This window comes from Cricetulus griseus, chromosome 2 (assembly GCF_003668045.3).
Source record: "Cricetulus griseus strain 17A/GY chromosome 2, alternate assembly CriGri-PICRH-1.0, whole genome shotgun sequence".
Taxonomy (NCBI): domain Eukaryota; kingdom Metazoa; phylum Chordata; class Mammalia; order Rodentia; family Cricetidae; genus Cricetulus; species Cricetulus griseus.
This window is the reverse complement of record NC_048595.1, coordinates 257,489,685-257,504,002: the sequence shown is the minus strand read 5'-3', so window position 1 is coordinate 257,504,002 and position 14,318 is coordinate 257,489,685. Positions and strand designations below refer to the sequence as shown.

General features: G+C 42.7%; 2 protein-coding genes across 2 annotated transcripts in view; one reads left to right on the top strand and one right to left on the bottom strand.

Annotated features, from left to right (window-relative positions):
- Positions 1-118: 118 nt before the first annotated feature.
- LOC100771719 (trafficking protein particle complex subunit 3-like protein) overlaps positions 119-14,318 on the bottom strand; it is a 47,189-nt gene continuing 32,989 nt past the window's right edge. The window contains exons 4-5 of the mRNA XM_027402121.2: positions 5,106-5,291; positions 119-238 (exon numbers count right to left, since the gene is read on the bottom strand). Of these exons, the coding sequence (XP_027257922.1) occupies positions 119-238; positions 5,106-5,291 (306 nt within the window). The remainder of the gene's footprint in view (positions 239-5,105; positions 5,292-14,318) is intronic.
- Positions 7,301-13,710, top strand: Calhm5 (calcium homeostasis modulator family member 5). Its single transcript, XM_027402120.2, has 2 exons — positions 7,301-7,943; positions 11,338-13,710. The coding sequence occupies exons 1-2, from the start codon at positions 7,404-7,406 to the stop codon at positions 11,725-11,727; spliced, it is 930 nt and encodes a 309-aa protein (XP_027257921.1). The 5' UTR covers positions 7,301-7,403; the 3' UTR covers positions 11,728-13,710.

The window sequence follows — 14,318 nt, the reverse complement described above, 5'->3', positions numbered from 1 at the left end:
AAGCTTTATAAGCCTGTCAAAGCCCATGCCATCAGGCAATGCAAAGCTTTCTGTGGCTGTGTGTCTAGCTAATACTCGCTGGTCAGCTAACCACGCATGGCACTCTGCATGCTAGTCTTCATTTTTTCCGTCTATATTTTTTCTCATCCAGCTTTTTTAGAAATGTTATTCCAATTTCTGTCACACTGTCGCCTTTTAGTCTGTCTTGCAAGAATGTAACATCAGCAGCCAAATGAACCTAGGAGAGAAAAAAGAAAAAAACAGACTTGTGTCATTAAAAAAATAATAATTTTTTCACATTCATTTTTCCGTCTTTCCTTTTTGATAAGTAACATCTGTCTTACCAATAAAGAACCTTGGACTGTGTTTTCCAGAGATATCTTGGCCACATGTCACCAGTGTGGTGTGAGCGCTGGAGGAAGGGAGGGCAAGTGGTCTAGGAGTGGCCCAGACTTGTCTACCCGTCTCAGGAAGGATGCAAGTTCCTGACTCACAGATAGTCCTCACTCTGGGTGCTTGGCCAAGTGGAACTTCAGAGGAGAAATGGGCCCTTATAGGATTCTTCTCAAGCTGACTTGCCATAAAGCATTCTGTCATTAGCTAAACAATATAATCACTTATTCTAACGACATTTAGCTATTGCCTATGGCTTTGAGAGCTTTGAAAAATACTGACTAAATACATTATAAATATAAGATTAGCTATTGAATTACAAACATGAATATTTGATGGCTAGGCCTTCTTTTCAACTTGAAAGCATTTCCCATTTCCCAGACAATGAAGTAAGCCCAAGGGCTTACTCTCTATTCATTAAAATGTGTTCATGTAAGAGTGGAACAATATCGCTGACCTATTTTCAATAGAGTATCTGATGAGAGTTATTTTTAGTCATTGGGATAAAGAAGATAAATAAGTGAAGGTAGCTGGTAGAACATAGTAGTAAGTGAAAAACTCTTGGGTCTATCGGGCAATTAATTAATATTTATTGAACGTTACTGAGTTACCCCTCCCAGATAAAGAACTCCTAGGCAATGAGCATGGATTTTCTAAACCACAGGCCTCCAAGTGTCAGATTGTCTAGTTCATAGAGAGTATAAAGTCCTTGCTTTGTGATACCCACTGTCTTAGTTTAAACTTAAACCTTAGTTAGGGTTTCTATTGCTGTGAAGAGACATCGTGACCATGGCAATTCTTATAAAGGGAAACATTTAGTTGAGGTGATGGCTTACAGTTCAGAGGTTCAGTCTATTATCATAATGGTGGAACATGGTGGCATGCAGGCAGACATGGTGCTGGAGAAGTAACTGAGAGTCCTATATCTTGCAGGCAACAAGAAGTAGACTGTGTCACACTGAATGATGCTTGAGCAAAGGAGACCTCAAAGCCTGCCCTCACAGTTACACACTTCCTCCAACAAGTCACACCTCCTAATAGTGTCACTCCTTATAGGCTTACTTTCAAACTACCACACCCACCATCCAATGAAAGAGAGTGGACTGTACTGTGAAATACAGGGTCTATAGTTAATCTCTGAATTTTCTTCTCTGTATCTTTTATGTCTTAGAAAATATAACAGAAAATCCACTAAAGAAACATACAGACTTTGCCACAGCTCTTTGGACATTTGAGATCACATGACTTCTGACACTTGTCAGCACATATGATCAAGAATTACCTATGAAAGCTAGAGACTTCTTTATCCTATTTTTGTTTTAGTTATATGGGTACCCTTTTCAGTGTAACCTACAATTCTCCCCTTCCCTTGATATAATGCCTACTCATGCAGATCAAATATAACACAATCTAGGGTACTACATCATGAAGGATCTGCAAAGAAGATACATGCAAATATCTCCATTGTTTTATACTTTAGGGGTATCGGTTACTTTATCCCTTCCTTAACTTCCACAAATAAAATTATATGCATGGATTTTTATTGAGAAGGTCAACACGCACAGGTTTAGAAAGGTTAAGAGCTGGCTTCACCATCCTAATAGTGAAGATTCTAGAAAAACAAGACTGTTGGCTGCTGGCTATTGGCCTCTTTGTCAGCGGCTGTAGTCTCACCAGTCTGACAGGTTCTTTTTTCCCTCATCTTTCCTTCATCACAGCCTCTACCAAGACCCTCTCCAAAGTGCTGGTAAATGGGGTTAAGTTATGGAATAATCTTTTTGTGCACTGTGAAGATGTGTCTTTTCTAAGGAGCCTTCTGATTGGTTTAATAAAGAGCTGACTGGACAATAGCTAGGCAGGATTTTGGGGGCAGAGAGGATGCTGAGAAGAAGAAGAGGAGAGTCAAAGGAGTCACCAGCTACATGCAGAGGAAGCAGGAGGTGAACATGCCATGCTGAAAAAAGGTACTGCCACGTGGTAGATAGAGCACAGATAAGGAATACAGGTTAATTTAAGATGAAAGAGCTAGTTAGGAACAAGCCAAAGCTATCACCCAAGCATTTACAATTAATATGTCTCTGTGTGGTTATTTGAGAGATGGTGGTCCCAATGAAAGACTCTGTCTACAGGATTAATATGTTGTAGGGGAAATGTTAGCCACACCCTCTTGGGGGCTGGCACAGGTGACGCAGACCACCCACACTAGAGCACGGTCAGTGACATAGCAAAACCTTAAATATGAGGGTCACACGCAGGCGGCTCTCTCTGTTCCATGTTTTGTCTGGTTTAGAGGACTTATTCGTTGCATGACTACTTTCCTATTAAAACACCTGTTCGTCAAACTTGATCTAACTCCTTTGAGGTACGAATTATTTGCACCCCACTTTACTATGTTGTTGAGTGGTTCCTTAGTCTTCTTAAATACTCTGTTTCTTTGCTTCTGGAATGCCATAATTCTCTATCAGTTTCCTACTTCTGACTACTCCATGTCATTATCCTCTATAGTCTTTGGGTGCTCAGTTTGACTTCATATTTTTGTGCTGTTTCCTAGAGTTCTAATCATGTTCCCTTTCTTCCTGTTATATAGAATCTCCTTAGGTATTTCTGTCAATTCTGACACCTCCTCAGTCATATTCTGCAGGCACACATAAACACCTTGGGCAAATACCTATAATCCCAGACTGAGGCAGGAGGATCATGAATTTGAGGCCAGTCTGTGCTACATAATGAGACCTTGTCCATAAATAAATGACTAAAAACCAAACAACTTCTTTTTTGAAATCCTTACTGTGTGTTTATTAAACATCTCAACATCGGCAGGTTCAAAACTGAGCTCCTCCCCTCGTCAATTCCAACCCTTTTAGTCTTGTTCCATGGGTTAATTTTGTAACTTTCCCTACAGGTTGTTCAGAACCTGAAGGTTGTTTTTAAATTTTGTCCCTTTCAGCCAGCTGACATCTGAGTTTTACCTGTCAGGCCCTGGCAAGTACTGGCCCAGTGAGTCACCTTTTGATGACTATTGTCAGAGATGTCTTCTGTATTTTGTTTGTTTGTTTGTTTGTTTGTTGTTTGTTTGTTTTTGTTTTTCGAGACAGGGTTTCTCTGTGTAGCTTTGGAGCTTCTCCTGGCACTTGCTCTGGAGACCAGGCTGGCCTCGGACTCACAGAGATCCGCCTGCCTCAGCCTCCTGAGTGCTGGGATTAAAGGCATGCATCACCAACGCCCAGTGTCTTCTGTTTTTAGTTGAGGTCACCAGCATCAGCTTCACACTGGTTCTCCTCTCTCCCTCAGCATTCTCCCTTCCAGGTATAGCCTCATCTGACTGACAAGGAAATGGAATTTCTAGAACATAAACTTCAGACTCTCATCTCCTTGAGTATGAACCTGCATCTAGTTTGACCTTTCAACGTAAAAGACTGGATGTCCAGGCCTGTCATGCACATCCCCTCTTTTATCATTAAAGCATGTAAGACTATCATGGCAAGCCCTCTCCCTGTCTTCATGCCAGTCCTTCTGAACTAATTTGAGTTTCTGTTCTCTCATTTTGAGGGGCCTTTGAGCATTCTGATCCTCTACCTGAAATGTGATTTTTTTTTTTACCCTGCTTTCTTTACAAAGGCCTTCATCTAACTCCCACTGTCCCTTCAAAAAGCCAGCTCAGAGTTTCCTCAAGGCTGCATGGATTCTCTCTTACTCCAGGCCCTCCTCTAGGCCTTTATCACACTTCTTTGTACATGACTTCTGGAACCAGACAGATTCTCTGTGGCAGCAACTGTATCTTGTCCATCTTTGCAGCTCAGTCCCGGACACCTTACAGATGCTAATAACTGTCTCAGTTAAGTCACGGAATAACTTAGGGTGTGGAAGTCAGCCTCAAAAATGACCCACATTGACCTGCACCTCCTGTAACACATGCCCTCAGCTATTTCCTTCCCACACAGCAGCACAGTTGGCAGCTCAGACTGCCATGCTGTGATTAAATCTACTAAGAGATCTGTGGGGCAAGGAACTTTCTGAAGCTTCCACACAGTGGCCTGCAAGGTACTAAGACTGTGTGAGCATGCGTGCAGTTTGTCTAGCACCAGCAAGCCTGCAGAGGCTACAGCTGAGGCTGCATGGAATGAAGCCATGAGAGATCATCACCAGCCACATGTACATGACATACTCCTGGAGCTCTTTCTTTCTTTTTTTTTTTTTAATTAGTTAATTTGGTGTGCATGTGCTCCCACAGACACATGTACCACAGAGTGTGAATGAAAGTTACAGCTTCTAGGAGTCATCTCAGTCCTTATGCCATGTGGGCTCTACACACAATGAAGGTTACACACTGAATTCAGGTTCTACACACAATGGGGGCTCTACAGACTGAATCCAGCCTGTCAGGCTTAACAGCACAAGCTGAGCCATCTCCCAGATTTCTTTCTCTTGGGCAAAAATCCTCAGCCTTCCATTTCATTTAAAAATTTTAATATGGGACCATACTGAATTGTCCAGCATGGTGCTGAATCTGCTTTATACAGCACAAACTTGGCCTTAGATGTACAATCCTGATCCTCCTACCTTACCTCCCAAGGAGCCGAATGACAGGCTTAGAGGTAACAGGACATCCCAGAGGTCCCATCTTTAAAGACCGTACATTGCTTAGAGGCTCTTACACTTTGAGGCCAGCACTGATGGCTATCATGCATAAGAAGATGGAACATGTGCGTTACCATTTCCAAGGCCCCTCTGATGACTCCGCAGAGTAAGTTGCAGTAGCACAGTGCAGATCGTCCAGCAGGGAGCTCTTCTACGAACTCTGCCAGAGGATTCTTGTCTAGAATTAGGGAAAACTCGTTTCTGCTTGAATTGTGACAGACCACGCTCGGTGTGATTCCCAAGTACATCTTGAAGGCAACCTGATAAAGACAGAGAGTGTGACAGCCTTAGTCTGAAACAGAAGTCTATTCAGATGACCCGACCCCAGGTATCACATCATCAACTCGCCAAGTCCAGTCTGCAGCCAGGACGCTTGCAGCCACACTTCTCCTTGCAATTAACTGGTCTTATGCCATGGGAGACTCTTAAATTGTCTCTTATTCTTATAGAATATCCTAAAGTGCTAGGCTCTGTGGAAGAATATGGTTTATAAAAAACACTATTTCCAAAAACCCTTGGAGAAAACACATAGGCTTTTAGGATGGCAAAAACAAAAAGATTATCAATCAACACAGCATCATGGTATATACCACACCGATCATGGCAAAGCATACAATTCAGAGTTACAAGGGGTCTGGGGCGTATGTTCCATGATAGTAAGGCACTGGTCTGAGAAGAGGGTGCTATGGGGCAGATTAGACACAAGAATGCATTTTTGGACATACAGAATTATCATGCTGTACATACCAAGTCTTCAGGGAGGAGAAGGGGTGGTGGTGGGAGCAACATAAATACATGATAACACAATTGTCAAAAGCGTCTGCGGTGGCATAGGACTCCAAGAACCCCGAAACATAGATATGGAAGAAACCCTTAGACTCTCTCTTTCACTCCTGCCTTTTGTTTCTGTCCTTGTTTTTAAGCAGATCTTAAGCATCCAAGGGCTCACTTCTTTTTGAAACATTATTCTACATTTATCTGTTTGTTTATGTACATGTATGCGCAACACACACAGTCAAAGGACAAGGAAGAGCTGGTTACCCTGTCCCACCATTGCAGGTTCGAAGGATACAATTCAGATTCTCAGGCTTACCGGAAATCACCTTTACTTCACCGGCCATCTCACTGGCCCCGCTATTTCTTTTGAAGCTTAAGTTTCACAAATGTGTCATCTGTTATTTAGAGAAGCAAAACGGACAGCAAAGACTGTAGCTTTTTATGTCCTTGGCTCCTAACCCAAGGCAATTTCTTTTCACGAAACACCTAGGACCAGCTTTCGAAGCTTATTAATGGAAATTTGTTAGCTTGATGTGTTGCCATCATTCAAAGGCCTTAATTAACCTAATTTTAAAATTAAGAACAGTGTAAGAGAAATGGAAACAATTTTCTTAAATTATTTATAATTTGAAGTACAAAAATGTCCATTCAGTTGTTCATTGGTTCAATTAATAGGCTCTCATGGAGGACTGCCTGTCTCTCAAGTGCCTTCCAAATTCAGTAGCCACTGCATTCAAACTACTGAATGAGTTTCCAATTTACATTTGACACCGTGCTTAGACCTAAAATACAAGAGCATGGAGTGAGCTAGCATTTGGCAAGTGGAGAAAGTGGGGTGAAGAAGGGGCAGAGACACTTTAGACAGAAACGTGTCTTGGCATGAAACACGATGCTGAGGTGCAGGAAGGTCTAGATCTACCCACTGGTGGGCAGTTGGGAGGCCAGAAGACATCCTGATGCAGACTCCACACCTGCGATAGGAATCAAGAAGTTACATGAAGAGAAATGAGGGCTCTTCTTTTTCTCTAAAAGTTTTCTCTCAAAGAGAAGTTTCTGTACTTCTCTTATATATTCCAATGATCCCCATCCTAAACGGTGTTTCAAGTCTTTATGCATGCCCTTTTAGGAAGCCAGAATCTCGTCTTCCAAATCTTAGGGCATAGAGTAAGCGAAGAAACTTCTCATGAAATGCTGGATTTGGAAACTGGATTTGGCTACCACTCAGTGGCTGAAATCCATGTCTGTTAGAGCTGAGCCCCCTACCCCACTGAAAGTTTTCTATACAATAATTTGTGTGAGAACTTTCAATTTGTAATCAAAAGCACTTGGGAAGAGTATGAAAAGGAACCTGTGCACTTTGCATTTAATCGTCGGTGTTTTGGCTACCCACAAGTGTCAGCATTCACCAGTAGGAGGCATTATCTGAACGTTGTTGGGAAATAAGCATTCCTGGGGAATGACATTGTTTCCTTATCTGGCTGGATGCAGACAGAGGAGGACTGTTGTTTCAAGAGAGCTCCACCCTCTACAGCCACAGCCACAGTTGCTGTGTGGCAACCAAGGCAAACGTTTCTCCCTCTTCGTGTGTCTCCATCATGGATGCTTTTCAGAGCATTTTAAAATTCTTTCTTAACCAAAGAACTGCTATTGGCTACAGCTTCATGGCTTTGCTGACCGTGGGAAGTGAACGTCTCTTCTCACTCGTGGCCTTTAAGTGCCCTTGCAGCGCTGAGAATACAGCCTATGGGCTGGTTTTTCTCTTCGCCCCTGCCTGGGTGTTACTGATCCTTGGATTCTTTCTGAATAACAAGGCATGGAGACTCTTCACTGGCTGCTGTATAAACCCCAGGAAAATCTTCCGTAGGAGACGCTGCTGCCGCTTCTTCTACGTCCTGGGCCACATCACACTGAGTTCATTGGTGGCTCCAGTGATGTGGCTCTCTGTGGCTTTGCTTAATGGGACGTTTTATGAATGTGCTATGAGTGGGACAAGAAGCACCAGGCTTTTGGAGCTGATTTGCAGGGGCAAGCCCAAAGAGTGCTGGGAAGAGCTGTACAAAGTCTCCTGTGGCAGAAGTAGCATGGCACCCACCGACAATGAGGAGGTGAAGCTGTCCCTGCAGGCCCAGTCTCAGGTAAGGACAAATGTGATTCTCCCCTCCCAGTGTGAGCTTGGAAATTCCTCTCTGTCTTCCTGTCAGCCAGGCCAGAGTCTGAGTCTTGCCAGAATATTTTGACACTAAGTGGAAATTGGAACACGATGTAGCATTAAGACAATCTCAGGAAAAGCTTTTTAGGGACAGGATGGCTCAGTAAAATTGCTGATTGGATCGTGTAGTCTCCATTTCCAAAAAGAAAATACCCACTGGGTTATGCATATGTAAATACTTAAGTGCTCAAAACCATCTCCCTGGGTTGACTTTGTAAATAATGCAGAACGCAAAGCCACCAAAACCAAACACTGTATGCTAACCCTGAGCTGTAATTAAGCATCACTGCCCTTCTATCGATTGTTTAGTTTCAAGCTGGCTTCTCACAAAACACAGATACATCTTCTTCATCCACCAAAATACAGATGAACCAAATCAGCTACTACTTTTCAAAGTAGCATGTGGTGCAATGAGTGTGGGATTTCCTTGAGGGACCGCTGTGGCCGTTAGTACTTGTGTGCATACATGCTGTCGGGATCGAGAGTTTCCCAAATGCAGTGGAACTGAGAAGTATTTAAATGGCCCTTGGTGAAGAGTGACCATCTTCCCTAGAGAGATTATGACTTTTACTCTTTTACTCTCTGTGCTGTACAACTAAAGAAGTTTTCACCACACTTTAGAAGCTCAGAATCTGGGGCATTGTTTTTCTTGAGAGAAGTAATTTACAGCTTCAACTAACCAATACAAGGAGGCATCTTACATAGGTCTTCATGCATAGCCTTGGCCTGGCCTTGAGATGAAGTTGGTTTCTTATTTCTGAGGCAAAAAAAAAAGCAGTAGGAGTAGATAACCAGAGTCATCATTTCTCAGGAAGACTGTTGGTTTCTGGATGAAGACACATGCGCACTGTAATTTTACCTTTTTAGCAAGGACTTCCTTTACAACAAACACAACAAAGCAAAGTCAGCTCCTACAGTCTAAAATTATTGGTAATAAAATCATATTCTTTGTAAACTAATAAGCCAAAGAATGCGTCTAAATAAACTCCTTTGTTTAATGCACAAAGCATAGGTTAGACAGGACATGTCAGGCTCCTGAGTGCCTTCCATCTTTTGTTGAAGGAAGCTATTAATTACTGATGTTATGATAGTGTGAATGACACATGGTTACCTCCGCAGGCTCCAGGCTCCATTCAGCCAGTGCCAACTCCAAACACTCATCACTGTGTAAACTCTTCTTTAAATATAAGCCCTAAGAAAATAGGCACATCTGGTTATACCTTGGATTGTCCACTGTGACCTTTTGACTTTTCAGCGGAATAAGGACTTGGGGTTGAGGCCTGCAGGAGGATGCCAGAGAGACGTGGATGAGGGGAGATGTAGCAATAGCAGGTGCTGACCATGAGGTTCAGATGGCAGCAGGCATCACATGGTCCAAAACAATAATTGGGCATGTGGGTGGAGGTGGAAAAGTGCCTTCATTCATGGGTGGGGTAGAGCAATGAGAAACACAGCTGGGTGACTCTCTGTTCTTAAGGACGGTGGAATGGACTAGTGGAAAGAGCTCAGCCCTGGAGTCAGCTGGTTTTGAATGCTGCCACTCCCCAAGCTCTGTGATATAGAACACTGAACCCCAGTTTTCTCACAGTGGAGGATCTCACGGTGGGAGATGGCGACACCTACTGTGGAAAGTTATTTAGAGATAATGGACATAAAGAGGCCTAAAGCTTCTAGAACATTATTAAGTATTCCAAGGTAAGGAAAAGACTGGCAGGATTCGGGGAAAGAGACCGATAAGATACAACTAGGGGCTGAGCCGGACACAATCACCACATTCTAGTTGGAGTTCTAGGTGCTGTGAGTCTGGGAGGAAGACTCAGTAGTTGGGTGAGAGACGGCTCAATGCTGAGATTGTACATAAAACAACAGAGGATCTGAAGCTGATCAAACAGTTTTTAACTCATCAGGATTAGCTCAGGTTGGAGTGGGTAGCTTCTACACAGGAGGCCCAGTCACGAGGAAGAAGAAGGGATGCTGAAAGAAAGATCTGAGGGAGTGAACCACAAGCCCACCGGTGACTGAAGGAGAACAGGAGGACTCTGACACGGTAGTGACTGTGCCTCACTTCTTATCCCAGAACAGAAAGAGACACTTGCAAACAGGTGGATAACAGGTGGAACGCATGAGCTTCTTGCCCAGCATCATTTCTTTGGGTTTCTCCAAATATCTTCTGAGATGAGTAACTGTAATTTCACGATAGAGACCGAGGTACAGAGAACACCCATGGTAAGAAGAAAGGTAGATGTTCATCCTGAGGAATGCCAACTCAGAAATGGCACTTATGTAGGCTGAGACCCTTCCCGTAACCCCACTTCTGATGCAGAGTTTGGCAACCACTCAGTTAAAGCTAATTTTGGCTCTCTTAGGATCTGAGTGGACCCATTTGCAGATTGTTGTTTTTGTTCTCACTGGGGCCCATCTGCTAAGGATCCTCTAAACTGAAATGAAGAGATGCTTTCAAGAAATCTGTTAGTTGCTCAAATCTAAAATTAATTCAAATTATGAAAAGTTAAATCAGAGCAACAAATTTAGATGTGTTAACTATAGACTTTTGCTTTTAAAGTTAAACCCCAATAGGATCATTCATATGTAGAAAAGAGTTTGCTTTTCCTAATTTTAGAAAGTAAGAACAAATAATTCTCAAAGTTGGAAATGACCCTCTCCCTGTTTTCTCTCTCTCAACATTTAGAAAGGCTTTAAATTCTTAACGTTTCTGTGCATTACTGTATTATGTCTTTTTTTTTCTTTACTGTGAGCAATAAATTTGGGGATCCATAGAGTGGCTACAGCTCTCTACACACAAAGTCCCATGGGAAAGCTTGGTCAGGAGCCTGTGAGTGCACTGCTGAATGCCTGGACACCTGGCTAACAAGCCACTCATTCATTCAAATGACCACCATGATCCATTAGAAAGAATTCTCTCATCCATGGCCATACTACCTTGAATGCACCTGATCTCGTCTGATCTCTGAAGCTAAGCAGGGTCAGGCCTGGTCAGTACTTGGATGGGAGAAAGAATTCTTTCTTCTAGTAATACCATTGGAAGTACTTTTGTAGTAAGTTGTTGGATAGTCACTCTTTGCATTTGTCAGCCTTCTGGTTATTGCTTTGCATAGCAACAATGTTAAGTGGGGGAGTGGATATTGAGACAACTTTATTTTGGATGTTAAAAACTATTTAAAGTTAAGATGAACCATTTCAAATGAGATGGTAGTAATGACTGTGGTATTAATGTGGTTATATACTCTCTCGTAATATTTCCCAGCTCTCTGAGATGCCATTTTGCATTTCTGTGTCCTCAATATCTCTTTTTCCCTAAGATTCTAGGGTGGTGCCTGATTTGTTCAGCATCCTTTTTCTCTCTGCTGACCACTTGCTACGCACGCTGCAAATCTAAAGTCAGCTATCTGCAGCTGAGTTTTTGGAAGACATATGCACAAAGGGAGAAGGAACAATTGGAAAACAAACTCCTGGAGTGTGCCAACAAGCTGAGTGAGAGGAACCTGAAGTGCTTTTTTGAAAACAAGAAGCCGGATCCCTTTCCCATGCCATCTTTTGCTGCCTGGGAGGCTGCTTCTGAACTACATTCATTCTACCACGACCGTGAATACTACAGCGCTCTCCACAAGGTGATAGACAATGGTCTGGAACAAACCCCCCAAGAGGAAGAGACAGAAATGATCCTTGTGGGCAGTGCCCAGAGTCTGTGAATCAACCAACATCACAGTGGGCTCAGGTGTTCAGTGGTACACTCATTCTGATAGTTTCTTGCTGTCTCCACAACAACCTGAGCATCTGTTTTCTCACCATCATAGCCTCTTTAGAAGACGATCACACAGTGAGAAACTGTTTTAAGCCTTTGAGTGCAGTGTTCAGATGTGCCCACACTGAGGCTGAGTGAGGACAAAAACACTCTGAGTTGTTGGAGGCTTGGGTCCAGGAGGTCCAAGAGTTACTCCTTCTAAGCTCTAGGATTTTATGACTCAGTTCCCAGACTCTGATGAGGTGTCTGCCACTTTTTGCAAGTATCTGCTGTGGTATTGGGGGAGGGGTCTGTGCACAGTGACATCTACAGAGTGGCCGGCAGGAAACCGGTTCACAAATATATCCAACATCTTTCAAAATGGAAGGAATTCTAACATTTAACATTCCTTTACTCGGAAGAACTCCATTCTCAAAAATTGCCAACTGAAAGAATAGCACGTCTAAAAATCAGGGGTTCCCCCATTCCCCCAAATCCTGAAGGTCTGTTTCTGAGAACAGGGCTGCCTCATGATTGCTATATGCTGAAGGTGCTTATGCCTTCACAGGCCAATTTCTACATTCTAAAGAACAATCATGCAAGACCCACATGCAAGCCTACATTTATATAAAGACAAACACATTAATATTGTATGTTAAAACATGTTTCTCAATTAAAAATTCCTTTTTTTCTGGTTTTGAAGCAGAAAATCACTTTCATGGACTCCCTACTAAAATGCCGGGTCCAGGCATAGTGCCATCTATATATTGGGTATGTCTTAGTTTCTCTAGGCTACTATAACCAAATGCCACAGATGATGTGGCTTGTAAACAATAGTTCTTACAATTTGAGAGGCTGAAACTTCTGAGGTCAGGGTAGCAGCACAGGCAGGGCCTAGTGAGGTGTTTTCTTTGGGTCACTGACTGTTGATGTCCCATTGTGAGTCACATGGGGAGAAGGGCAAATAAACTCCCTAGGACATCTTTTCTGAGGGAGCTGCACTCTCATCGAATGACCCTCAAAAGGCCCCCTCGTAATGACATTACCTTTGAGGTCTTGTTTCAGTATAAGAATTTTAGCTGGGCAGTGGTGGCACATGAAGAGGCCAGCCCGGTCTACAGAGTGAGTTCCAGAACATCCAGGACTATTTTAGGGAGAAACCCTACCTCAAAAAATCAAACGAAAAACGTAGAATGTTGGTAATGGCTTGATCTAGGTATTTGGAGACTGTCCACAGTAGTCCTAGCATAAAATTGTGTTGTTAGTGTATACTTATCAGAAATAATGTGAGTGTTACTCTCTACTATGTACCTTTTACCAAGTATTGTGTGTGTCCGTGTCTGTCTGTTGGTGTACATGTGTGTAAATTCCCATAAATCTCTGGGTGGATTAGTGCGTAAGGCACAGTATCTACATTTGTCGCTAGCTCACACCTTAGGTCACTAGCTCTCTGTATCCCCAGATTTAAGAAAATTCATCTAAGGTTTTCACTAACTTAAAATTGATGAGAGACTGCAGGAGAATTGTATAAGTCCAAGACCTCCAGAAACCCTTAAGATTGTGATTTATAATGAGAAATAGGTTTTGCCGTCATGTCTCTCCTTGATACAAAGGAGAGAACCCTTGGATTCTTACCATGTGTCCTTTTTCTAATGAGGTGACTCCTAAACAGCTAAAGATGGGCCTGGTTGCCAGAAACAACCATGTGACTAACAAGTTTGAAACTTTCAGCCTCATCCTCTGACCTCCAGAGAGTAGACAGGGGCTGTTGAATGAATCCTGGCAGAAATATCCAGCCTTTTTATCACCACAACATGAATCTGTCATCTACAAAGTTTATGTTCCAAAACTGCCTGGACAATCAGAGGACACACACGCCACTCATATACACACATGCTACACACACTCATATAGACACACACACACAAACACACACACACCACACCACTCATACCCCCCACACACATATACAAACACACCACACACACTCATGCAGACACACACACCACACACACAACTCATACCCCCACACATATACACGTGTATATACACACATACATACACAGTCATACATAAACACTCCACCTACACACTCATAAACACTCAAACATACATGTATATACACTTACACACATACACATACACATACACACACATACCAAATATAATGGAAAAATCCAAACAGGTAACGAGTACAGTGCTTTCCTGAGTCGTGTGGACTACTCTGGCGAATAAACCAATGTGAAGAATCACAGCACCTCTAACTGCTAGCTGCCCCCAGCGAAAGTTGTAAGTAGCATGGGAGTCTGCAGCTAGTGAATGGCATTCAAAGTCACTCATCCAAATGGCATGCAAAGTCAGGGAAAATTCTTGGGAAATTAGCTCTAAACCTGCATGGGGCACGTGCTTAACTCCAATTAGTGTCAGAAATCATTTGAATTGTAGGACACTCCCTTTTCATTGGAGAATTTCTCAGTATGAGAGAAACGCACACTTTTGTTGGCCAGGAGTGTTAATACAGAAATATATATAAAACACTGTCCTTCCATTTTCAAGGGA